Source organism: Cariama cristata, unplaced genomic scaffold (assembly GCF_000690535.1).
Source record: "Cariama cristata isolate BGI_N322 unplaced genomic scaffold, ASM69053v1 scaffold3955, whole genome shotgun sequence".
Classification (NCBI taxonomy): Eukaryota; Metazoa; Chordata; class Aves; order Cariamiformes; family Cariamidae; genus Cariama; species Cariama cristata.
Window position 1 is genome coordinate 82936 of NW_009615651.1, and position 25309 is coordinate 108244.

The 25309-nt window shown below is 37.5% G+C and overlaps 1 protein-coding gene across 1 annotated transcript in view; it reads right to left on the reverse strand.

Annotated features, from left to right (window-relative positions):
* Positions 1-25309, reverse strand: part of MCTP1 (multiple C2 domains, transmembrane 1) — a 131148-nt gene that overhangs the window by 73865 nt on the left and 31974 nt on the right. Inside the window, exons 7-10 of the mRNA XM_009699887.1 lie at positions 23110-23212; positions 22651-22752; positions 22231-22305; positions 20319-20438 (exon numbers count right to left, since the gene is read on the reverse strand). Coding sequence (XP_009698189.1) covers positions 20319-20438; positions 22231-22305; positions 22651-22752; positions 23110-23212 — 400 coding nt within the window. The remainder of the gene's footprint in view (positions 1-20318; positions 20439-22230; positions 22306-22650; positions 22753-23109; positions 23213-25309) is intronic.

Here is a 25309-nt window from a genome sequence, read left to right on the forward strand (position 1 = left end):
TCAAGATTTCTTTGGTGGGATTGCGTCTTGGCACCCCAAAGACAGATTGTAACTTCTGCACAAACACCACGGATCCACCAAATTGGATAGGTGCAGTGTAAGAAAGGTCTTTCATGGATCAATTTGTAGTAACTTTTAAGAACCATGAGGTTTGCAAACAACACTGTTTGTTGTTTCTTAAATAGCTGAATATTTTACAGTAGAAGCTCTTAGTTAATCGATTTCTTAACACACAAAAAGAATCTGGTCACCTTCCTTTTATGAAGGCACAAACCTGAAAGGGTCCGGCTATTTCAGAAAAGAGAAGCCAAAAACAGAGCAGCATTACCATTCACTGTAAAATATCACCACACTAAGATCAAAGATTTCAGATCACAAAGAACTGGCTGTAAGCCTCTTCAGCTCTCTCCTCTTGGATCTTTATTCCACTACACTACGACTTCAGGCAACAGCATCCCAACACTGGCAAAGGAAAACCCCCTTCCTAGCCCACCCAAATGACAGAAATGCCCATGGCGGTGGAGACCCAGCCACAGCCCTCTCGATGTCAGAAATCTGGAAAGCCATGACTTCTGGATCCCATCAGCACTGACCTGAACTGAATGAAGGCGCCATTGTTAAAACACGTCATCCTTTCTCCCCTAAAAGCATGACAGCACTGGCAGTCTGCCCCAGCAAAGCAGTCTCAGCAACAAAGTACCTGAAACTTGATTAAAAAAGGGCGTAAGCAAGTGGAGAATCCAATACAGTTAAAATCCTGATGTAAAAGTAGCCTAATGAGGACAGAATCATGGGTTTTGCACATCATACAACAAAGTAATACCAGTAATCCCCTAAAACAGTACTTCAATAATGTTTATCCGTGTCAGATTTCAAAAAGGAAAATACATTAAAAGTAGGACCACAATACTCAGTGTCTGCTTCGTGAAAGCTTGTGATTGCATTCCAGTTTTTTCCTTTGAAAATTTGATCTTGTGTCTTGACAGTGACAAATCACTGGTTCTTCGCTCAGTGGACCTTCCTGTTAATAGGAGATATTCTCCCCCAAGAGGAGGAGTATTTCAGGTAAACACGTTCACATGGACTGAGCCTGCCCTTTACTGAAAAAGTTTGATCTAATTGCTTGAATGTCATCATAGGACAGAACATCCTAAAATAGATTACCAGGTATATTTTAAATCATTTCAAACATTAAAAATGCCTGTTTTTCTTAAGATATTGTTCATGATTATCTGTGAAATGCAAGTTTGACACCACTGTAATACCCCATGTACAATGAGAGCTATGTAGTAATTGTATTCTGAATAATTCTTAAATAATAATCAGTTCACTTAAGAGAAGCAGGAAGAGAAAACAGGGTAGACAAACCCAAAAATGCACTATAGCAGTTTTAGACTAAGTTTATCATGAGGTATTGTTCTATATCCTCGAGATTTTCTTTTAAGTTTAGAGGAATCTACCGTAGAGGCATGTAAGTGTATTTCTCTGTAATCTTTCTGCCACAGACTCCAACAGATTTCTACTTACTGCTATCTAACTATGAAAAGTTAAAAAAGATAACTTACAGCATATCCTCCAGACAAGCAGTTAAATGGTTTCCTGTCATGTTTGCTGCAGCCTTATTTCTTCCACACACTGAGAACAGAAATACAGGGAATGCACTATACACAAAAAAATCTACCACCAGCCATGCCCGTACATGGTGACTTTTTCCTCGCTACACAAACTGATACCTATGTATGACCCGCATACAAAATATCTGACATGAATATGTGCATTGCTATGAGGATGTAACAGGAAATTTTAAAAATAAAATGTTACTAAACCAAGATTTTTCTAAATGTATAGATGGAGAAGCCTCCTTCCCTCACCCTGATTTTTTTTCCTTCTCCTGTCTATATGAGTATATGCTTCGGTTTGACAGCAGTCAGTCACGATGTGGTCCTCCTCCTGGGCGTCCTGCGTCCCTCAGGGACCCCTGCGCTGGAAAATGACTCTCTTGTCTAACGAGTGATGATATTAGCATTTGCTATGAACAGCAGATGCTTTTCTAACTTGGCCACTGACACGACAAATTCAAGCAGGGCCTTCAAAACCAAGTCAGCTTTTCTTGTTAACTGTGCAGCACTTGCCCAGGCAAAACAACCAACAAAAAATACTCTCTTCTCAGTTTGGTTTTTTTTTAACATTTGGGTTCCTGCACCAATTTGAAAGATAAGGAGGTTTGCATTTAAAAAAAAATAGTACAGAAAACCAAAACAAACCCAAACCAGACAAAGAGTGGCTCGGGGTGTGTGGGAACTCAATCTGTGCCTCTCTCCTCCACGACAAAAACGCCTTCTATTCTAGCGAGAAAGGGGAAGGCTGGAAACTCCCGTGCTGATAGTCCTGATCTTTTTCTGCCGCTGCAGTGAGTCAAAGGTTAGCTCCCTCCCACCTGCATCGCACTTTGCTGCTTCTGATACACAACCAGGCATTCAGACAATACAATTAAAAAACAGTTTGTTCATGGGAGGCTCTCTCAGATGCTCAGTGTTCCCTTCTCAAATATCGCCATCCAGTACACGGACACAATCATTAAAATTCAAACATTAACAAGAGCTTTGTATGATTTTTTTTTTTTGTGAAACTCTGATCACTGTCTCTCAGCAAAATTAAATAGAATCTTAGCAAAAGGGAGTAAATGTCTAAACCGCTGTTTTATTCAGCGTACCGTGACCATGGGTAAGGGTGATAACCAGATCTTCTTTGGTACGACCTCTTTGGAAAAGATAATAAACCTAGAGACATTCTGCATTAAGCAACAAAAGAGCAACTCTGAAGGAAAATAAACTGTCTTTTTAAGAGATGGTATGCTATTGCTGGGTTCTGGAAATGGAACCAGTGGTATTATGAAGCATATATTGAGGGGAAAAAAAAAGTTTAAAGATAATTTGCAGAACAATTTTCTATCTGAACAGCCTTGGATTTAAAAATAATGCCTGTATTACATCTTTTGCTATAGCGTATTTTGTGAGTTGAAAAGGCAAGTAATAGCAGCATCCCCAGTACCAACAGTAGGGCCGATACCCTCCTGAGACGGCCGGATCCTGCGCTGCAGCGGTTACGGTGGAACTCAGTCACCACCGAGCCAGCAGCCAGCGACTCCAGGGACAGCGGCTGACGAGTAAGTCTTGGATCAAGCTCACGGTGAGGAGGATGAATAGAGTTTGTTTATAGTCTTACAGTTAACGTTACCCAGCAGCTAGAAGAGACCGTGTGTCAGATATTTTGCAGAACAGAGAAGAAAATGTGAGACAGAAATGTAGATTTATGCTCATGTATTAATACCTGATGGACAGTATGTTAAAACAAGTAATTATGAGAGAACATTGCAGCTCCGAGGATCCTCATGAGAGTGGTCTGTTGTGCCTTCCTCCAGGATCCCACAAAAAAAAAAAGGATATGTCTTAAGAGAGGAGTGAGTCACAGGGCCAAACAATTTAACGTGTAATCTTTTGGCTACTGTTTTAAGATCACAGATTTTCATCAAAGCCTGGAAATTATGCAAACAGTGCTAGCTACATTTAGAGGTTTGCACAAGCAAAGACTTCCCGACCTAGACGGTAATTGTGTCTCGGAAAAGGCGGCGGTTTTTGTGTGATGCAAGGGTGCTACCTACAGGCTTGAGTGGAGAATGACATCCAGGGAAGATTAGCGAAAAAGATCCTATTTTTACGAGGAAATAGGGCAGAACTAGCATTATCACTAAACTAAATCCTTCTTAGTTTCAGGCTAAAGATCATACATTTTACCAAAATGTTTTAAAATCCATAATCCCAAAGATTTTCGGTTAACCCAATTTAATCCCAAATCTTTCAATGGTGCTTATATTTTTCCATTTTTCTTTCTTTAAATCATTTCCAGTATCAAGAAAAATAGACTAGCTTTCTTTTTTAATCAATAAACATTAAATAACCTCTACACTCTTCTGACACACATATTTTAGACATATTTTTGTTCACAAATAATCTTGGCCGTAACTATTGAAAGATCACCTTCAAACATCACAATTAATGCTTGGTCTGGTAAATACATTAAGTTGCCAGAGAGAGAGTATTTGTTCCGTATTAAATATATCTCTACCCTATATCTCTCGTATAATCAATGCTTCATTCAATACAGTGCAACTGTACTGAGAATTACTTACAATAGCCGAAATACAACAGTGTGTCCAATACTTTTGAGATACTGAAGAGATGCTTGGGGGGCTCCAGTAATCCAAGTGCATGCTTTTTCCTCCCTGCATCTTTTACACATTCGTCTCTTCCCCAAGCAGGTCAGATATGGCAAATACACTTATGCATATGTGTAAATTTACTCCTGGGGACAGCCCTACAAATTTGAATTGAATTTAATGATATGAATTTAACAGCACAGGCTCATTTTGTTAACTTTTCCGAACAAGGGCCCCTACGGTGTGCCCACCACCCTGCAGACACCACGGCAGCATGCAGCCAGCAGATAATGGTAACAGTAGTAGCAGTGCCTTCTTGCATTTATGATCGGCTAAGATTCAGACAAGCCATGCCATTCAAAAGTACCACATTCTGGCTTTCAACACAATTCTGACAACCTTTTTTTGTTTGGTTGGTTTTGGAGGGGGGGACAGTTTCACAAGTAGTATAAAAACAGAAAAAAAATCAAATTATTATTTCATATTGCATAACAGAGTAATAACCGAGAATATTTTTCCTCCCAGAAATAGAATTCAGCCCGTCTGTATTTAAAGGCTGTATTCTCATATCCATAGTGACGAAAGGACCTCACCCTGTCACAAGTACAATTAGGCATATTTTAAAATCACTGCAAAGCTATCAAAGGGGGAATTTTAAAACCTGTGTCCATTTGTCCAAATTCTGGATACCTTTTAGGGACTAAATGTCAAGATATATTTTTATTTGTATCAAATAATTATGACATTCAAAATTAATAATCTGATAAGCTGAAAAAATGCTTTGTTTCACAGTCTTGGTTGAACAGAGCATCTAGATTAAAGCACTTTTCAGAAATAAGTTAGGATACATTAGTAATTCCAGTTCAGCTAGAAATATTATTAGAAAAGAAAAAAAAAACACTACATCAGCTTTGGTTAAAAAAAAAACTCTCAGAGAAGAACCAACAGTATTGATGTACCCTATAGAATGAAATAAAAAGTATTCAGGAACAATAAATAACATCTACTGTAAACTTAGGCAACTAAAATATGTCTTAAGAGCAAAATACATTGATCCTACTAACATTGTTACTAATTTGAGATTCAAATTATTTTGCAAAATATTCAGTTATTCATGATTTTCAGATGAAGTTTCAAGATTGGTTTTACCAAAACCTATCAGCTATACTTTTTCTTATTTTTAGAAATTGGGAAAAAAATTGTTTACATTATTTTAATGACACTCTACATATAATAACACAATTACATCACAGTTAAATGAGCTCATTTCTATTTTAATTAAGCAGGTAATCCTGAATCATTTTTTTAATAGAAATGTCTCATTATAATTAAAGTGTTCAGAGGACATTTAAATGAAAGTTGAAGAGAGAACCACACAAGCTCTAACAGTATATTCATAACAACTTTGCTCTGAAATTAATATTTAATTAATTTTAAAATACTTTATGCCTCCTATACAGTTGTCTGTAATTATTTTAAGTTGCCTTACCCACTGATAGAACTGACTCATATTTTATTCAGTTCTCCCAATTTTTAATTGCATCAGAAAGCTCTGTGAGCACAATTAGTGGTAATGTTCATGGGATCCTAGAGAAACACTAGTAAAGGGAAAAGTTCTTACTAGTTTTCTCATTAGGCTAACTAAATTTTAAATATTTTTATTAATTACTTGCCTGTTACAAACTAGTGTGTCAACATACAACCTCATTTTTGTGCCTTCTAATATTTTAGATGCAAAGATAGGCTTTTTTCCCGCATGTTAGATTTTCTTAAATCTTAGTATCTTAATGATAATAAATTCTTCCAAAAAGTGGGGATGGTACATGTCTACAACCCCCCCTAGTTTTATGGTAGAAGGAAAATGATGGCTTATTGATTATTGCAAAAATATTTCTGACAAGGAAAAAAAATCAAAATGATTCAGTCACATGCAAGTATCATTCTTAACTTTGCTGCAGGCATATGCAATAGATGCATTTCCAACTTTTAAAACTTAACCACTATTACATAACTCATAACTGACTTATAATGTAAAATAATTCCAGTTAAATATTTTTATTTAAAATAGTTAGTTTAAATTAGTTTAAAAATTTTATTTAGTACTACATGTGTGTCCTAACATTCATTTCTTCTTTGAATTGCTGTAACATTATGTTGCATGAAGTTCCTTTCAGGAAAACCAGTATTACTTTCTTTCTTTGTACTCTTCCCTGAAATGTTCATAAAGTTCTTCAGAACACCAATCAAAGCTTAAAAAATAAAATAAAAAACATTTCCTTTATGAAAGCTCGATGACCTTTGACAACATTCACTATTTAGAAACCCATAAAAGAATAGATAACAAATATATGACTCACAAATTATCAATTATGAAAAATAATCTGGGGTAGAATGCTACACTAATGCAAAAAGATGGATTACTTGTCATAAACCAATAAAGCTTTTGTTTGCGAATCCAATATCTCATTTCTTTCCTTCGTGTTGGGAAACTTAAAATGATTTTTCAACTGCATTAACTTAAAAAAATACAACTATCATAAAGGTGAACACTGAAAACGCCCCCAGAAATAATCTGTCATTTTTTAACCAATTTATATTTTATATTCAACTATCAGTTCTAAAAATCAAAAGTCAGCAGAGACTAGATCCATCACAGACCAACGAGGTAGTCCTGTACTTTAGAGGTGCGTGTGGGTGTTGGTTCTACCATCCAGTCCTTAAAGTGGCCTCAAAGAAGTGCCATATTTGTCACTGCCAGGCAGACAACAGAATTTAATTAGTCTATAACCGCACTGTAGAGCACACAGAACCTATTTTAAAGCTCTCCTCCCGCATTAGAATTCTGCAGGGTTTTGGGTTTACTTTGGTCTCTGTAACATGGGGGAGGGGAATATTTCAGGTTTTTAATAGAAGAAATGTGAGAAAGAGTAGATGTCTGCACAAAATAAAATAAAATAAATACCAGCCTCGGAATACCCCGGTGCAGCGTCATCAGCTCTCGAGGGGTTACCTACCAAAAACCCTGGCCAGTGATGCAGCACAGAATTCATTACACTCGCTGCCTGGCAAACGACAGGATTGCTCAAGTCAGGAGAAAAATCAAGATGAGCTTTATTTCCACCCAGAAATCACAAGCTCCCTGCTCAGACTCTCGCCCTCTCTGCAGATTGTGAAACCAGTGCTTGTGAAACAACTTTGAGAGAAACAAACCAGCGGGAATGCTACTGATGTACGTATTTGTAAGAGTGATTGCTGGGACTCCCAGTTCTAGTTTAATTTGTGACTGTCTTTTCATATATACCTTTTGCTCTGCCTACGCCAGAATCCAGAGTCATCTTTGGCTAACTTTGGTCCGATCAAGTGCAGACACCTGATTTAAAACACTGCCAGCTACAGTGCTTAACCACCCTGCACTGCCAGAAACAGTTAAATGGTTTAATTAAAATAATTTCATTTAAACTAGGCATATCAGACATTGTAAGTAAAGGAGCAGAAGGGTAAGCACAGTGATCCGGAGGCAATGAAGCGAACTAACCAGAGATTCCCAGGATCAGATCCCGGGGTCAGATACGCAGTCCCTGCTCCCAGCTTCAGCTGGGAGTGTGCCTGGAGGTGGCTGCCTCTGCTTTTGGGAGAATGAAGGACCAGGGTTGTGTGTCGGGGGGGATTAACTAGATTGTCACTCACTAATGACAGCTGCCAGATGATTAGAAACCACATTAGGTTCTTAACTTTAACTTCGCTAATCAGCAAGATCACACTCCTACAACTGGATTGGATTTCTTTCCATTAAAATAAAAAAGAAAAGAAAAAAGAGAAAGCATATGAAGAAAGTGGTTTGCATGTTTGCTACCTAATCAGGATGTAAGACACTGAACAAGCACACAGTCATAAAAATTAACTTTGATGGAATAAAATACTTGACTGATTTGGACCAGCTTCAACAGCACCATTTGCAAGGCTAAAGTTTTCCTATGCATACAAAAGAAAGGTTTTAAACGATTAATATTATTTCTTCCTATCCAATGCTGACAATCAAGAATCAACCAACAAAAGGGAAATTTTGTTTAAGCATTTTGACGTCATATTCTTCAAGAAAGTGGAACTTGAGAACAGCAAAGCTCTGCTACATTTATTATGAGAAAAGAAAAAAAATTAAACCTGGCAGAAAAAGATCTGAGTAGCCTTTACCAAAACCATTCACTGCGTAGGCTGTTGCTCAGGGCAAAATACGTACATTCAATTTTGAGAAACTTGTAATTTTGCTGTATTCTCCATATAGACAGAAACCTTACTTCTTCGGCACCACTTTCAAAGCAAATTCAAAACAAATGGTTAATGGTAAGGCCGTAATGGATTTTTTTTTTTTTTTTTTTAAAACCTGTGACTCTGATAAGGCCACTTTCGGAAATATAATGGTTACCCAACCCTTTTACAGCTTTAACAAACCCTTACTTCTGCCTCCTATTCCATACAATGTAGACTCTACTTGCACCCGTGCAGTACTAAATTACAGATAAAGTTACAGCAAATTTGTTTTCTCAAAAAAGCAGTGAGGCCTAATATCCCTTGAGTAATAACAGCCTTGTCTTTAATTCAGAAGTGGAACTGGAATACTTTTCCCTCAGAAACAAACGTTTCTTCCCGCGACAATAGAGCTGTTCTTGCAGCGCTGAATAGGACACGGCTCAGTTTGCAGGTGCTCAGGTGGAGAGGTGGGAGGGCGTTGGAGCCGGGTGGGCAGCAGTGTCCGGTAACTCCGTGCCGCGGTTGGTAACTCCAGCGTCCTCCATCACCCCTTCGACGGGCTGATGGAGCTCTCTGCTCTAAATAAGCAAAGAAGTATGCTCAAGAGAGTCAACAGAGATGAGTCTTGTTCATACCGATGGAATCAAGGTACCTAATAAAAACCTGAAGCAGACTTGGAACAAAGCAAAAATGTCTTAAAAGGTTAAAAAAACACAACCCACGCCCAAAGTGATCCTTCTATGTGAAAGGAATACGGACATAATAATGACCTACCAGTGCACTACAGTTATTTTCCAAATGCTCTAGCTAATAGACTGTGATGAATAAATAACTTTTTATTGTGTTTCACTGGAGTTACACTAGGGAATATTAATATACAGTGTTAAAAATACTATTCAGATTGATATGAAGCTGTAATGCTACGAAGATAGTGACATAATGCAGAAACAAAGCTCAAACAAGAGATTTCATTAGTGACCTCTTCTTTAAAATAAATCACTTCAAAATGTCTCCATATTTACTTGCTGCAATATTGTGATACTATTCCTAAAAGATGAAAATCAAGCACATTTAGGGAATAAGCATTAAGTGTTGTTAATGTGGCCTTACGCTGTTAATCATTATCTTGGGAAAATTACATTGTGTTTTATATACTAATACTATGACATTTTTATTAACTCATAATCCCTCTGCTAACGGTGGTGCTTTAAGCAAGTAATAATTAAGATGGCAGGAAATATTAAAAATACCTACTTTTAAATTTTTCAGTCACATTAAAGGGATACAGTATCTGCTGGTACTAGAGGTTCTTTAAGGGAAACCAGCAAAAAGAATATTGTATACCAAGCAAAAAATACATATCCTTTCTTTATTAAGGAAAACAGGCCTAAATAATCATAAACAGTATCCCTTACAGTACTGATCACTCATCTTCCAAGGAATTAGCTGACTTTAATTATTTAAAATACACTTTTCCTGGAAATGGAAGAATTTGTCATTGGAAAATTGAGTTTCAAATATGTACACCTGTGCCTTGTGGTCTGAGATAAGGAAGAAATTTTCCCTCTCCCTTATAAATGAGCACCCGAAAGAGACAGACCTCAGGAGAGACAGAGTGAGAACAGAAATATCATACAGGCTGACTTTATTAAGATGAGAATAGTCCAGAAAGGAACATCTCAAGCTAAACAGACAGCATGCACTTGTATACTTAAAGACTGAGAAGAAATATAAGGAATTAGCAAAATCTCATGCATTAGTCCTGCCAGGGCTACTATTAAAGCAGAGATTTACCTTCAGCTTAACATGTTTACCCTTCAAGTTATGATTTAGAGGAGATGTACCAAGTGCAGAGAATCACAGATATGCATTAATTTGATTTTTTTTTAATCATAGCTTTCCCAAGTATGCAGTGCCACTTCCTGTAGCAACGAATGCAAAACATGTATTCAGTATTTCAGAATAGGACTAGTTCTATTCATTTTTGAGCACATTTCTTCGCTACCTTTTTATTTTTTCTTAATAGGGTTAGGAACTGTCTCTCTCTGTTCATTAATGAGCAGTGTCTACTTACCGAGGCCAGTCAATTAGAACTGGAATACAGGCACGTCTAATCACAGCTACTACACGACTGTGGAGAGAAAATCATGTCTCCTATTCAGCCAGTGCTGCACACTAATTGCCCAAGAAGTTCCAATTGCATAATACCAGTTTTAACAGATAACTTTGCAGTGCTAACAATAGCTGTGAGAGCAGTGGTCATTCTCAAACAAGACTAAATTATGCTGATTTTTGCTTCTGTGAATCAGTGGCTTCTTCTTAGAGTACTTGTATCTCTGGAAAGCAGCTGGTTTCTTACAACTTCAGAGCTAGTGTAATTGTGAGGATGTTATTCGTGGAAATGTACAAACTACAAAGATCTGCCATGCAGTTGCAAGTTTGTTCAGTATCAGCTGCAGCCATGTGGCTTACAGTTATTGATTTTTTTTTCTCTTCAGTAACAGTTGTTGTAACAACATTAGTTATCTCTACTGGGTAAGTGTTAATACTTATTCTGAATAAGTAAAATCTACCAGTGAAACCAAAATAAATTATGCTTTTAAATTATGTCTCCTTGTTTACTGCAAAGTAATAAAGAGATTTTGGGGTATAAACACCTATTATTTTTCTTTTGAAAATTAAATAAACTAAAAAATCCCACAATGCTGTTTCTATCAAACAAGCAGCTAAAGGTTTACAGACTTTTTACTCCAAGGTCACCTGAAATTCTCCTTTCCTGCAGAAGTTAAATAAATCACTGAGGCATGACACTTCGTAAAAATTTAACATTCCATTCACACTTTTGAGTGTTTCACATATTAAAAAACTAGATAACATTGTTTCTTGCATTAAATCTTAATTAAAAGGATCTTAACGGCAGTTTTTGCTCTTCTTTATATTGCTGTGACCTGTACAAAAAAGTTACTGTGCAAGACAGGCCATTGCAAACACCCAACCTTTACCAATATACACAGCTAAGGCTATGTGAGGATTTTCTTCACAACTTTGCAACCACCAGTTTGGCTCTCAATTAAGAAATTTAAGCAAACTTTCTGCCTAGATAGTAATCTGATTGATGCAGCCTTGCCACTGAGATCTGCAGCAGCTGCCTTGGGCCAACACCCAGAAGGGAAGGGGGAAAAACATGTGAAAAGGTAGTCCAGGGAAGCATCACTCTTCTGAAAGAATGGATTTAATCCTAGTTTTTCAGGTATGGAAAACGTCCCAGGTGGAAACAATGTTTACCCTGACTAAACTATACAATAAAGATTTACATTAATAATACGCTGTATAACTCATGATTAATTCAGAAGAAAACAAAAAAAAAAATCACCACTTGTAAACTTCTTAAGTATTCTTCCACAACATCACACTGCAGTGGTTTGTCCCCTTGAACCTAAGACGGTCGACACAAAGAGACACATTATCCTAAGCAAAGGACAACTTCTAGTGCTACTGCTTTTTCACACCCTGTCATAAGGAAGTTTCCCTAACTGTGAAAATAAATAGCTTTCCTAGTTTCGTTGTAAATGCCGAGTTCCTTCACAGGACTTTCCTACATACATTTGAATGGAGTTCAGGTGAAAAGAGAGCTTCTCGTGTTGAAAGTCCACCTCATGCTGAGAAGGCAGGCAGAGTGGTCACAGGAAAGGGGAAAGCAGAACGACACAGCCTTTTTTCACTTAAATTTCCTACTGTCCTGAGGGGAACAGAGTAATCATTCATTCTCCCTGCCAGTTCTGCTGGTTTTGCATATCACCATCACAAGCAGCATCATCACCTGCCACATACTTCCAGGTGGGAAGCAAGCTTTCAAACTCTCGCTGGTCCAAACCAGCCATTTTTGGAATGGGAAGCACGCAGCACCTCTCTTTTGCCAAAAATGTAGGATAAAGCTGTATGTGGCAGACAGTCCCTTTTTAGGTAAAAGGAACAAAACTTCCCGTGTAACTTTTGCAATGGTTACTTAGGGGTGTTTTTCCTTTGAGGATTACTTACCACACCAATAAAACCAATTCGTTTTAGTCACATAACATGTGTGGCACTAGTAGAAGCAAAATATATTCTATCCATTTTTATACTAACGGTCTGGATTTCATGTCCTGCAGTCAAAATTGAAGTGATAAAATTGCATGTTAAACAGTATAAGCAGGACAAACAAATTCATGATGCATATCAGAAACATTATCAAGTTAGCCTAAGTGTTTTCACTCCAGTACAATCCAGCATATTGAAAATTACTTGTTTTTTCTTAATTCTTCCACCCTGGCACAGATGCTTATAGTATCTTCTACCAGATACATACCTACTAAACAAGCAACTACTTTATAGGGATAAGCACACTGAAGGTCCCTTCAGGAGCACTAGGAAGAAACCAGCAGCTTCATTTCTGCACAGGCTGTCCTTTCTAAGCCTTTTGCACATCATGATCTCAAAAGCTTGGATACACTGCTTCCCTCTTTGATTTTCCTTACTTGGGCTTTTCTCACTAACATGAGACATGCCTGGGTCTGTTTCTTTCTTTACTACACTGAACCTTCTTGCAAAACACTACATTATTGAATGAACTATTGAATGGCCCACTAAAATCAGTGTGTCCCATAGTCCTTCCACTTCAAAGCGAACAATTATAATACCTACCGCTGCTAAAATAACAAGGAAGTAAAACACTCTTTGTAACATGATTTTACAATGTGCTGGTTCTCATATGACTCATAGCTGAAAGATGACGAAAAAGTAAGATATTTTATAATCTACCCGTGTGCACTATTTAAGTAATGAAAGTTTAAATGGCCAAGATTTCCTGCAACGCCTCTGAAAGAGCAACTCAGGGGACCCAAGGATGATAGGATACACAGCTGCTTTCTCTTTAGAACACCGTTACCAAATAACGCTACCTGAAATCTTTCAAGTGCAACCTTTTTTATTCAGGAGAGTTTTGTGCACTCAAGAGGAAAGTGCAAGTAAGAATACCTGATGTAATGCAACCCCTCTCTGGACACATCGCCACGCTAGGTCCAACACAACCCCCTGCAGCTCTTCCATTAACACCAAGCCGGTGGGGCCACAGCAGGCAGCCAGGGATCGCCCTGTACAGGATTTGCATCACGGGAAATGCGCTCCAGAGCAAGATCACCACTCACAAAATTGCTGCCTAGATTTCTGCTCACATCACTGCCTTAAGAGGAAACCTAAGCTCATTTTTAGAACTTTTTAGGCAATCCTAAATACTGGACAGTTACTAACAATTTTTTTTAATTTCTGTAATTTTCCATCAACCACCTTTTCATGCAGCAGACCTTTTGATGTATCAAGCATTCTAAAAGCTTCAATAATCAAACACTTTCAGTGCAAAGGTGTCAGTTTTCTAAGTAGGGAGAAAAGGAAAATAGGTGGGAAGAACGGTCTGGTAGAGAAAGGAAAAGTGCAATACTTGCGATACCAATGCTCTATTCTGCTGTGTATTTCCTGAGAAATCATAAAATAAGGAAAGTATTTCCCCACACTTCATAAGTGTTTTTGAGATTGAGCACTTCAAGACTATGAAGAAGTCAGACTGGAATCTAGGTAAGTATCTAAAACAGATACGCAGGTAAAATAAACACCTAAGGGAGCAATTAAAGTGCCTAAAGTTAGAGCTGGTTCCATTTTAGACATCCTGGGGTGGGTACCCCAGTCACCTGGATGGTGACAGCAGAAGTGATGCAGAAACCTAAGCCAGACACATGCCCTTCTGGAACAGCAGCTGGGTGTTACACAGGATGCTCTAGATTATCGAAAATGGCACCAAGCCTGCACTTCAGCAATGAATCACATGGCTAAACTGGTTTCACAAGTATGCGTTCACTCTGTGAAGGAAGTAAAATGAATGTGATTTTTTAAAAACAACATAAAATACTAAAAGAAATTTTTACATATATAAATATTGCCCAGTGTTTCCCTCTATCAGATTTGGAAACACACAATGTGTCAAATATAAGACATGGATTGATGACACCAAGTATTTCCGCACCAGCATCATTCCTCAACTGCTACAGCGAAGGGCAGAGGGGTTTTTAAATCACTGCTGGTGCTGGTATGTTCTTTAGGTATGAATGGTTAACGGATCTCAATGGTGATACATACCAGCATCCGCTATACCTTTTTTCTTTCCTATCCCACTTTCTAAAACCTGGCATGCAGTATAGCCAAGTGTTGCAGAAAGCTCAAATCCCACTCTGTATTTTTGCTGCAGTCTCACATTAGTTCTGCTGGTCTATAGAAAATCAGGAAAGAGGAAACAGGATTTAGGTCACTTTTCATTTTGTATGCTTTACTTCTGAAAAAAACAAAAGCACAGCAATCTGGTCTACTTCATTCTCTTTCCTGCTGGTGAAGATACAGCTGACAAAAAGCTGAAAGATTCTTACACATGTGTGCAACCTGCATCAGAAATGAATCTTGTACCTGGCCTTGCCATTGCCACGTCACTTTACCTCTGCAAATCTCTCTTTTGAGAACAGGCAGTTTTGACAGCAACAGGAACTTTTGGAAAGCTTTTTTAGGATGTAAGAAGTTTTTGCAACTACCTCACCAGCACTTCTTCCAATTTCAAATTCTAGCCAACAGGTGGCACAGACAATCTGATGGTCCACTTCACCCAGGTTTAGTAAAAAGCAATTTGAAGGTGTTTATATGTTATATCCTCACTAATGGTATCAACAATGGCAAAATCTATGAGCTTCTAAACATATCTGCAAAATTCTGATTCTCCTACAATTATAGTGTGGAAAAGAAGGAAAATATTTAATAACTAATGCAAGTCCATTCCCACTCCTGATGGTACCGTATCAAGTCTCTCCCAAAACATAATCCCTGTCCTTCAGCTCTGAGTGAAGGTTGTTTCTGAAATACACAGTAGTGATCATTTCCCTTTTCAATAGGGAAAAGCTAAGCAAGTTGACAAAATTACTTTACTGTCTCATTTCCTGCTACGGACTAGCTCTTTTTTCTCCTGTTTCCTTCTCAATTTCAAATAATTAGCATGACACCACCACGACTAAATGGTGCATGTGCAAGAGACCGAACACTTAATCAAAGGCTAGGGACACTATTATGTCATTTTCACACATGAATTGTGTAACGTTAGAACACAAAGCAAAGGTGAGTCAGACCTGACAAATGACTTGGATGCAGAGCGAGTCGTTTTATCAATATCTCAAAGCCTAAGAAGGAAAAGTATTTTCTGTGTGCATGCATACACATGTATAGAAAGATTCAGAGGAATAAGAACAGGAATAGGAGAACGTGTTCATAGAAAGCTTTGAGGACATACTGAAAAGTATGCATATGATTGGGTGAGGGTACTTTACTTCCAAACGAGAGAGGAAACAAGTTTATTTTATGAGTAACAGTTAAATGTTCAAGCAGGCAATTAAAGTGCTTTACTGAGGCCATTTTGGGATACCAAACACTTTGAAGATTATATATTCCCTCATATTTCATGTTCAATGTTCCTCTAAGTAAAAAATGTGGTTCCCTTTAGTTACTCAGTTATGAATTGTACTTTAAAGGCAAGGGGACATTTTTGATAATGCACATCTTAAACTTTTCATTAAACTACCAAATTTAAATTCTACCTTTTTGTGCACTCTGACATTTTTGTCTGGCATTTTCATTAATTTTGCGACACACATAAATGTAGCTGAAATGTTAACTGATCAATACTTTGTCTCTCTCATGTAGCACTAGAGCGAAGCTCCCCACGGACCACGCAGCAGTACAGAAATTAAATGTGTAAAATATCAAATGTTAATGTTAAACACAGCAGCACTTACTGTATAACAACTGAAAAGGCTAAAAGAATTCCAAATGGACAGATGGTAGCACAAATTATCTACAATCACATTTAAAGATTAAAGTTTGTCCCGTAAAATAATTCATTGACTCACGCTGAAGTGTGTCCTTTTACCGATAGCTCAGTTGTCCAATTATTTTTGTGCTCATTACAGTGAGAAATGACAGTATTGGAAAAAAAGAGTACACTTTTTCCCCGTACATTGCACCCAGTGACATCTGCAAGAACACAAATGTCTGGTCAAGAAGCTGATGGAAATTAGGCCCAATTTAGTAGACATTTCAGTGCCCACAGTAGACTAATCTAAAGAAAAAACATCCACTTTTGCATACGCTAATAAAGTTCTCCTGCCTGAAACATACCATATTAATTACTGAATTTAAAAAATATAAAAATTAATTGCTAAATAATCCAAGAGTCTGTTTTAAATACAGAAAATCGCATGAATTTACAGCAAAGGTACTCTCACGTAACATATTCTCAATCAGCCTCTAGACATAACAGGGCTATATGTGATATAAAAAAGCTGTTCTGGAACTGAAACATTAATTTAGCACTGTTGCTATATATTTCCTTTATTTAACAGGAAATAAATGTGAAAAAGGAGGAAAAATAGCAGTTCTTCTGATGGTTCAAATCCAAAGTCATAGTCTAGCCAGATCAACTGATGTTTCATGAACTATTTACAAATATCTTTGAATATCTGAAGAATAACAGCTAATAATATGTCACGCTTATATTAGCATGAAAATATAAAAAATTATGTCTGAGTAGCAATTATTCTTTTGCTGTGAATTACTGAGGCACAGAAAAAAAAAAAATGGAGTCAAAACCTTAAGTCATTCAGACAAAATCCCCAGTGAAGACGATGAGCTTATGAAGTGCAACAGAAACAGGTAAAATATTGTTTAGTTGAGGAAATGCATAATCCAGAATGTTGAAAACTTAACTTTTAGGTTTCTGTACTTCCAGATACAGCATGGGCAACACTGGGCATTGAGCCGGTGCCTTTGGTCAGATTTAAGAAACAATCATCCTAAACCTTTAATAAAGCATTTCTCTTCCTAAAATGTCCCAAATAATGTAAAGGTTTGAGATAGCTAAGTTCTGGAGAATAAATAATCAGCAAGCCCCTTCAATGAACACTTTTAGTCTTGATGACTAACATCTTGACTACTCAAGTAGAATGACTTTAAAAAGAGCTGCAGTGAACACCTCAGCGTGCAAAGAGCACAAAGCAGGTAACTGTAGCTCATGATACAGTCACCGTATTAACCAAGGCTTTCTGTGAGTTTCCAATAGCAGTCCTCCTTTCCAGACCTCTCTCGTTAATTACAACATTTCTGGAAACTGAGCTAGTCTGCCAGAATTTCTTCAGCTATGGTCTTCCACAACAGTAGCCTCATCAGAAACTAAAGACACAGGGTGAGGTACGAGACAAGGGTTTCTGCAGTTGTAACGCCAAGAACTTGAGGCAATGGGAAAAATCAAGCTTCACATATGCAACTTAGGTGAAATGGCTGTAAATCTGTATGGGGATGTTATTCATCAAGGTACGTCTTCAAATCCAACAGGAAGGAAGAAATGCTTAGTTTTAAAGTTTACTTCTCCTACATTATTTATTAGTCTGCCTACAGAGCTGGAAACCTCCAGAACGGCCTATTTCTCATCTCCTTTCTGGCACTGACATTTCACTGTGACATGCTCTAACCTCTGGGAGACAACTTCAAGAGGAGATACGATTTTTGTAATAGTGAAGAGATGAAAGTGATACATATAAATACAGCTTTTTTATAGACTATTAAATTCAACTGTAACCTTAGTGCAAGCATAATTCAGCATTACATGTGCAAGTGGACAACTCCTCAAGATTTTTCAAGGGCCTAGGAGGTCTATGAAACTCCAGAAACCACCTAAATCCAAAACTTACGATCACGATGGACGTTCATGTAGACTTTACTTGGCTAGCAAAAACTTATCCATTTTTTGCCCAACAGTGATGATTTGGTCCTTGGAGAGAATAAGATCAGGTTGAAAAGCACAGGATGCACTTTGGATGCAGAGTAGGAACACATCTGTTAAGTCACAGCACTAATGCAGATATAATAATATCCATAACCACCACGACCACCACATAGCAAAACAAATACTAACAGGAAACTAAGAAAACTAGGCTTTTGAGATATTTTTTTATATATATAAAAATATGAATATATATAAAAAAATTAAAATCAAGAACACGTTTCTACTGTGATACGTTGTAACTACAATGGCATAGAGTGACCAAAGACCTCCCTGCTCAAATTCTGTGTTTTATGTATTTCGAACAGCTTACTATGACACTGAATTTCTTCTGTGATTGGAAGGAATTACAATTTAACAGTCACACAACTTCTTCCATGGCCAGAGCAGTGCGTTATAAGAAAGAAATAATTTCATTTGCCCCAAAGAATAGGATGTCTTTCCACTTCTCTTTCTTCCACTGGTGACAGGTGGGTGTTCCATATCCATACTAAAATCATACAGATGAGTACTTACTAACTGGAGCAGCAACAGCAACACGGACTTGAGTTTTATGTAGAAACCTGCATTTTACTATGAAATTTTGAACATTTCAAACTGAAATGACAGATCAACTTTCTAAAGTAAACAGTAGCAAATATATTTGGATTTTTGCACATAGTGTAGTTACTACAGACATCAGTAAAAGCAGAAAAATCCTGAGTGTTTGAACAGCACATGTATCTCCTGTACTCCTGATGAACATTGCAACCAAGGACCCACAGTGTGCTGCCATCCTTTGACAGGCTACAGGGGGGTTTAACAAGTCACATAGCACAAATGGAGCCCTGCTAGAAGAAACTTCCTGCAAAACAGTATGATTTAGTGATACACCAAAGTACCCCGTTTTACTGCTCCAGTGCAGCCAGAGCCAACGCCTGGTTTGATTTCTCCAAATTTGTGGCACTTGAGCTTCCAGCACCCAAGCTAGGAGCACAGTCACCAGACTCCCTCTATAGTTACTCAAAGTAAGACCAAAACCATTCCCTGTTCATATTCATGGTGAAGAGGCTCGTAACTTCAGTATTTCAGCCAACTTAATATATTCAGATATTCCAGAAAGTATGTCCATGCATACTTTTTTACTCCTGGTGGTCTCTCTCAGGCAAAAAACAAACAGAGACTCTAGTCCTGTTTGTAGCTCATATGATTGTGAAAATAAAAATGTATTCATCTGGGAAACACAGTGTAATCTACAATTATGCTTGGAATTTTCGAAGTCTAACAGCAAAACAAAGGTTAATATTAACAAAACTAATGTTTATGAACAAATAGCAGTTTCATTTAAACCAGTAAAAACAAATTTACTAAAAACTGAACTATGATCAGAGTTTGATGCCTAAAAGGTGCTAGTTTTGTTTGCATTAATGATTTTAAAGTTGGTTTTGTTTTATTTTGTTCTGTTTTTTTAACCAAGAACACTAAATCTTAGTAAGGAAGCAACTATTTGGGTCCAAGGCTTTCTACTTCTAAAATAGTTACAAGCCTAACATGTATTGATATGTGGAAGATAAAATAATTTTATATTCATGGTATGTAAAAGAATTAATGAAATATTCAAAACAAGTTTTAGAGTAAATATGCAATATACAAGGGGGAGAAACAAGATTTAACAGAAGTGATGTGTGAGAAGATGTCTCATCCATAGTTCACTGCATGTATTTTGAGTTATATCACTCGCTTTTTATTTGTACAATTATAAAGGAAAAAAATAACTTTCTATCTTGTTTGTGTGACATTTTAAACCTAGGTTTGTTTTTTTTTAAGAAAGTAAATAAACACATATTTGCAGTATCCTCATAATGCAAAGTTTTAAACAAATTAAAAAAGGAAACCCCTACATCAACACTGCATTATCTCTCCAAATAGAAAACAAATACACGAGGGTGATTAACAATAATATAAAGAAGATCATACCAAAAAAGCAGCGAGACTTCTTGGGGGAGAATCCCAGTCAAAGCAACTGCTGATGTAGTAGGCGGCATTTATGAGCACTATGATACAACGCTTCATCCGTATAAAGTTTCTTAACAGTAGCTGTTCAAAAGATGAAAGAATGAAAATGTTTCAAAACCTCAAAAGCTTCAGAACAGGCTCATGCTTACAACAATGTCATTCTTAATTTGAGTTAAGACTGAGGAAATAATACATTAAGCTCCCTAGCTCACAAACAGAGAAAGGTAGTTTAAAATGAGAGACTTGGAAGAGAGAGAATTTGTTAGTTTTGTCAACCGATATTTGTTGAATTTAATTCTAAATGGTACACAAATTGTTCAATTTTAAAAAGCCACTTGCAAAATTTCATGAACTGTTTCATTATTAAGATTTCAGAGTTTTATGCAGTACGCAAGACTGTCCCCATTCTCAAGTACTTAACAAATTTTGCCTTTCTTAATAAAAAGATACTGCAGGACACTAACCTGAAATAATGCAAAATTACTGCTCTAATCTAATTAAGACCACCTGCACCCTTTACATCCAATTTTTCCTTCATTTGTCTGCTGTGATGTATTTTGACCACATGGTTTTAAGTATATATCAAAGTAACTTTAACTGCATACATTCAATCTATACAGAGATGAGACATAACAGCAGGGTTTTGATTCAGGACAATACCCTTAAATCCTCTAAAATGGCAATACACTTGACCAAAAACAAGAGAACAGACTAGTGAATGATTTAATTTGTGCATTAAGTAGCACAGAAAATGCTCAGTAGGTAAGACCTGATCACTCTCGGAAAATGTGGATTTTTTAAAAATGCAATTGCATCAGTCATACATAAAGATTTCTTTTTTTTTTTCCTACTCTAACTGGTATTGTGGTGGGGTATCTCATGCAAGCTCGTGGGTAAAGTTTGCTCCTCTCACCATCTGCAAAAATCACAGTTTCTGTTATGAAAGTAGGGAGAAGAATTAATCTTGAATACAAGGCCTTGCTGCTCGTTCTCTGGAACAGCAGTGCAAAATGCAGCTTTAGTAACTGCATTACTCACAACAGTGAAGAAAGAAATATTTTGCCTCTTGAAATCTTTTTTAATGAAATACATCATACAACTGATATAAAATTCATCCAGCGGACAATTTAAATTTTGCTCATGTCTGTAAGCTTTCAGCAAAATAAAAACCAGTTTTGAGATCTTTGCTTTTTCATCACAAACAACAAAAATCTTTTTCCCACAGTCTGACCAAAAGCACAGTTCTCTCCACATAAAATACACCATCTGTGGAACATGAAAAACTGAATCAAAAGTAGTTCAAGTGGAGAAAAAGAGAAGATGTGTGTTCAAATATTTCTTACTAAAACATTAAAACTGTGTGTCGCAAAAATGTCCAGAGAGATAAGAAACAGGGTCCAGACATTTCCTACCCACAGGACTCTGCAAAGTAATAAAGAGGTTTAGTCTGCTTTCACCTTTGACTCAAACCTTACTCAACTAACTTATTTAAAACTTGGCTAAAAGAATGCTGAAAGACTCTCTAAGACTCTCTACCCTGCAACATTACTTCCTCTTTCGGGTCAAGGTTAACAGCAAAAATTTATGCAAGACTTAGTTTACATGCACCTGTGCTATAATCTGATATGTGTGGAACCTGATGGTTTCAACTGTGTTCTTATTCACGTATTTCATGGAAATTAAGCTGCAATTTATAGAGGAGACACAATAAACCCATGTATTTTGTTTCTGCCTTTTCCAACCTATCATATTCTTTTGTAAACAGGTAATGAAAATGTTATTCTTTACCCTCAGCAGTACGATACCAGATATTTGGATGTGCACACTTGATATTAAGGCTTTCGGAAAGGATTAGTGTTTCCTTACTCTTTACCTGTTTAGACAGTCTGTCTTCCTCTTCAATGTACTTCTGTTCTTTGGGCATTAAGGTTCGTATGCTGGCTTTCACCTATGCATTAAAACGTGTGTCAATATTTCAAGCTTATTTGCTCCTTACTAATAACACATGCTTCAATTTGCAAAAATTATGAAGTTTCAATGTCATGGCTGCCAAGCCCGCGACACATAAACGTACACAGAGGCATGAGTTGCTGCTCCTTACATTAGCAGCAATAGCAGCGGCAGCAGCAACAAAAAGAGTGGGTGTGCCAGGCAGTGGCAGAAGAGTATTCTGTAGTACACATCGAGGTTTAGAGAAAATGAGGAATGACAGAAATTCTCTACAAATCAGGAACAAAAGCTTTCATGAAACTGAACTCTTTAGCAGTACAAAAAAGCCAAAGTTAAGACTTACAGCATTAAAAATCACATCTATTTCAAGATAGATGACCCCCTTTGTTGGCCCTGTCAGCTGCTTGTTTTTCAAGACGTAGGCTTTCTGTTCACCATTTTGAATCTGCAGGAAAAGGACATGACAGCCGTCTGTCTCGCAGTCTCCGCTGAATACACCCCCCCAGTGACCCCTGACCCCCAGCTGCTGAAACTGACAGAGAACCCAAAACAACTGTGGCAAGTCTGACAAGTACCTGTTCATTACCAGGACCGAGTCTGTCAGGAAAAATTAACTATCATGGGATTCAACATGGCCGTGAATTGAGTATGTTAAAATTTTAGTGTTCTTATTACAGACCTTGGTTGAGAAATGACAGACACAGAGCTGCAAATCTTTTTTTTCTTTTTTTTTTTTTTTTTACTTCCCGCCTCCCTTAAGCAGGAAAAATTCAGAGCGGTATGTCAGGTGAATGAAACTTACAGACAGCAACGGTATGGCAACTTTGCCTAGAAAGTCAGCACTCCGATCGCGGTCTTCATCATAAACTGTCACTTCAAGCACCGAGTGGATGTCTTTAATATTGCTACAAAGGGAGAAGAGAGAAGAAGTCACCTACACCAGCGGGTACCAAGGACAAAAGCGTGAAAGGTTAGCAAAAACAGATACCCGTCTATTTTTCCAAGCCATGGCAGAGAACAGAACTTAAGTAAATGAGGCATCCCTCCGTACAACCAAAATGCTTTCTAAGGGCTGCAGCGATCGCGCTCTCTCTCTGTGCGAGGCTTTCCCAGCAGAAGTTTTCCAAAGGATGTTGCTTTAAATCTCCTACCTGGGGGTTGTGCCGCATGAGCTGGAAGGAGAGCCAGCGCGGAGCAGCACTGGGGGATTTACAGCCGCAAGCAGCAGGACTGAGAGCCTTTAAAGACTACTCCTTAAAGACTGCTATCCTTGCAGCAATTCGCACTGCAAACACTGTGAAATCTGTAGGTTTGTAAACGAAAATAACTACGAGCTACACGGGCACATCCTTGCACTGAGGACAAACTCTTTAATTCTGAAATCCTCGCTTAATTACAAATATACAACAGTCATTACAGCAAACGAGGAACAAGCAATATGAAATGATGCATTTTTCAGTCACTACTGTTTTTTGCCCGCAAGCTACTAAACACTCCACTACCATGCACAACAAATGTCACTGTACATCGTAAACTCTCAAGTGGAAAATTCACATTCCTTATTCAGAGAAAAAAACCCAGTATTGTTTGAGAGAACTCATCTTTGATCAAATGGCTGATCCAGGAAATAGGAATTTAAGTAAAGCAGTTTAACTTCAGTAAAATATACACCTCCAGATGAAATCGGATTGCTAGTCTAAAAATAATTAACTAATCTGAGAATAAATAAAATAGTCAATGCAAATATACATAGAAGAGAGGCAAAAACTCTCCTTGAAGGCCTTCTGAGTTTTTCTATTTGATTCCTGATTAGTCTTTTGTCCTCTACAAAACCAGGCAATTTCTTATGCAGAGAACACTGTCAAGCAGTAGAGGTTGATTAGTTATTGGCTCTATTAATAGATAATTTAAAATAAACTAATGAAGAATTAAGCATGGTTTTGCAGACACATATAGGAGAACTACATTAATAAGCTAATGAGAAGTAGAACTGTTGTGAAATTTTTTTCTTTTGTTCCAAGTTCATTCCTGAGAGCTCACTGCAGGGCAAGAAAAGCTACAGATGCCAAATACATGAATGACAAATTTAGAGGGGGGAAAAAAAAGAAAATCAAAATCAGACTGAGTTTTGAGATCAAGGGCAAAATACAGCATTTTCATTTATGATAAACTAAGGGTACACAAAGCTAAAGCTGCCGCTGGTTTTGTAGTGGATTGCTAGCTAATTTCAGCAGCAGAGAAACCTGCAAATGATCGGTTTTCTACTCACTGGTGTCATGCTGCAGTCAGACAGAAAGAAGCAGGTAGAAAAAGAAGGCAACTGAGCAAGACAAACAACAGGAACATTTTTTTTTGTGGAAGACTTTCTTCTATTTTGTCCGACCCTTTTACTGTCTTCAAAATAGAAGGATAAAAAAACCCAAGCGCATCACTTCCCAATAAACTAAACATTGAAGACTGCATTTTACCCAATAGCTGCATTGTACTAGTATGATGTTGTGAAAAGTGCAGCTGGTAAACGGAAAGAACAAGTGCAAAGTATCTGGCTATAATTCAGAGAAGTATGAATGCATTTAAAATTCCTTCCTTTATATAGTCATCTCACGTTTATTAAAGTCAACAACCACACTTTAATGAACGTCATAATCGCAGTATCCTTTTTCCACCCAAAACTCCAGGGCCAAATCCAGTGTGATGAATTTGACCCTTGAAACTCTCACTGAAGCCGGCAGGACGCTGGAGTGCTTAGCATCACTCATAGCTCGTTTCCAAGAAGCAGCCTTTGCTTTTTTTACCTTTAAAATGATACCTCTTCTCTTATTTTTTTCATGTTTTTCATCCTCAAAAAAGAATTCAGCTGTTTGGTTTAGAAATACCAGTATGTTATCACTATCTTTCTTCAGCATCAGCAGTAGGTATCTTTGACTCACATGTACATCTCCTTCAAAACACCACTCCCTCCCCCCAAACAAAATCCAACCCCCCGACCCCCCCCAAAAAAC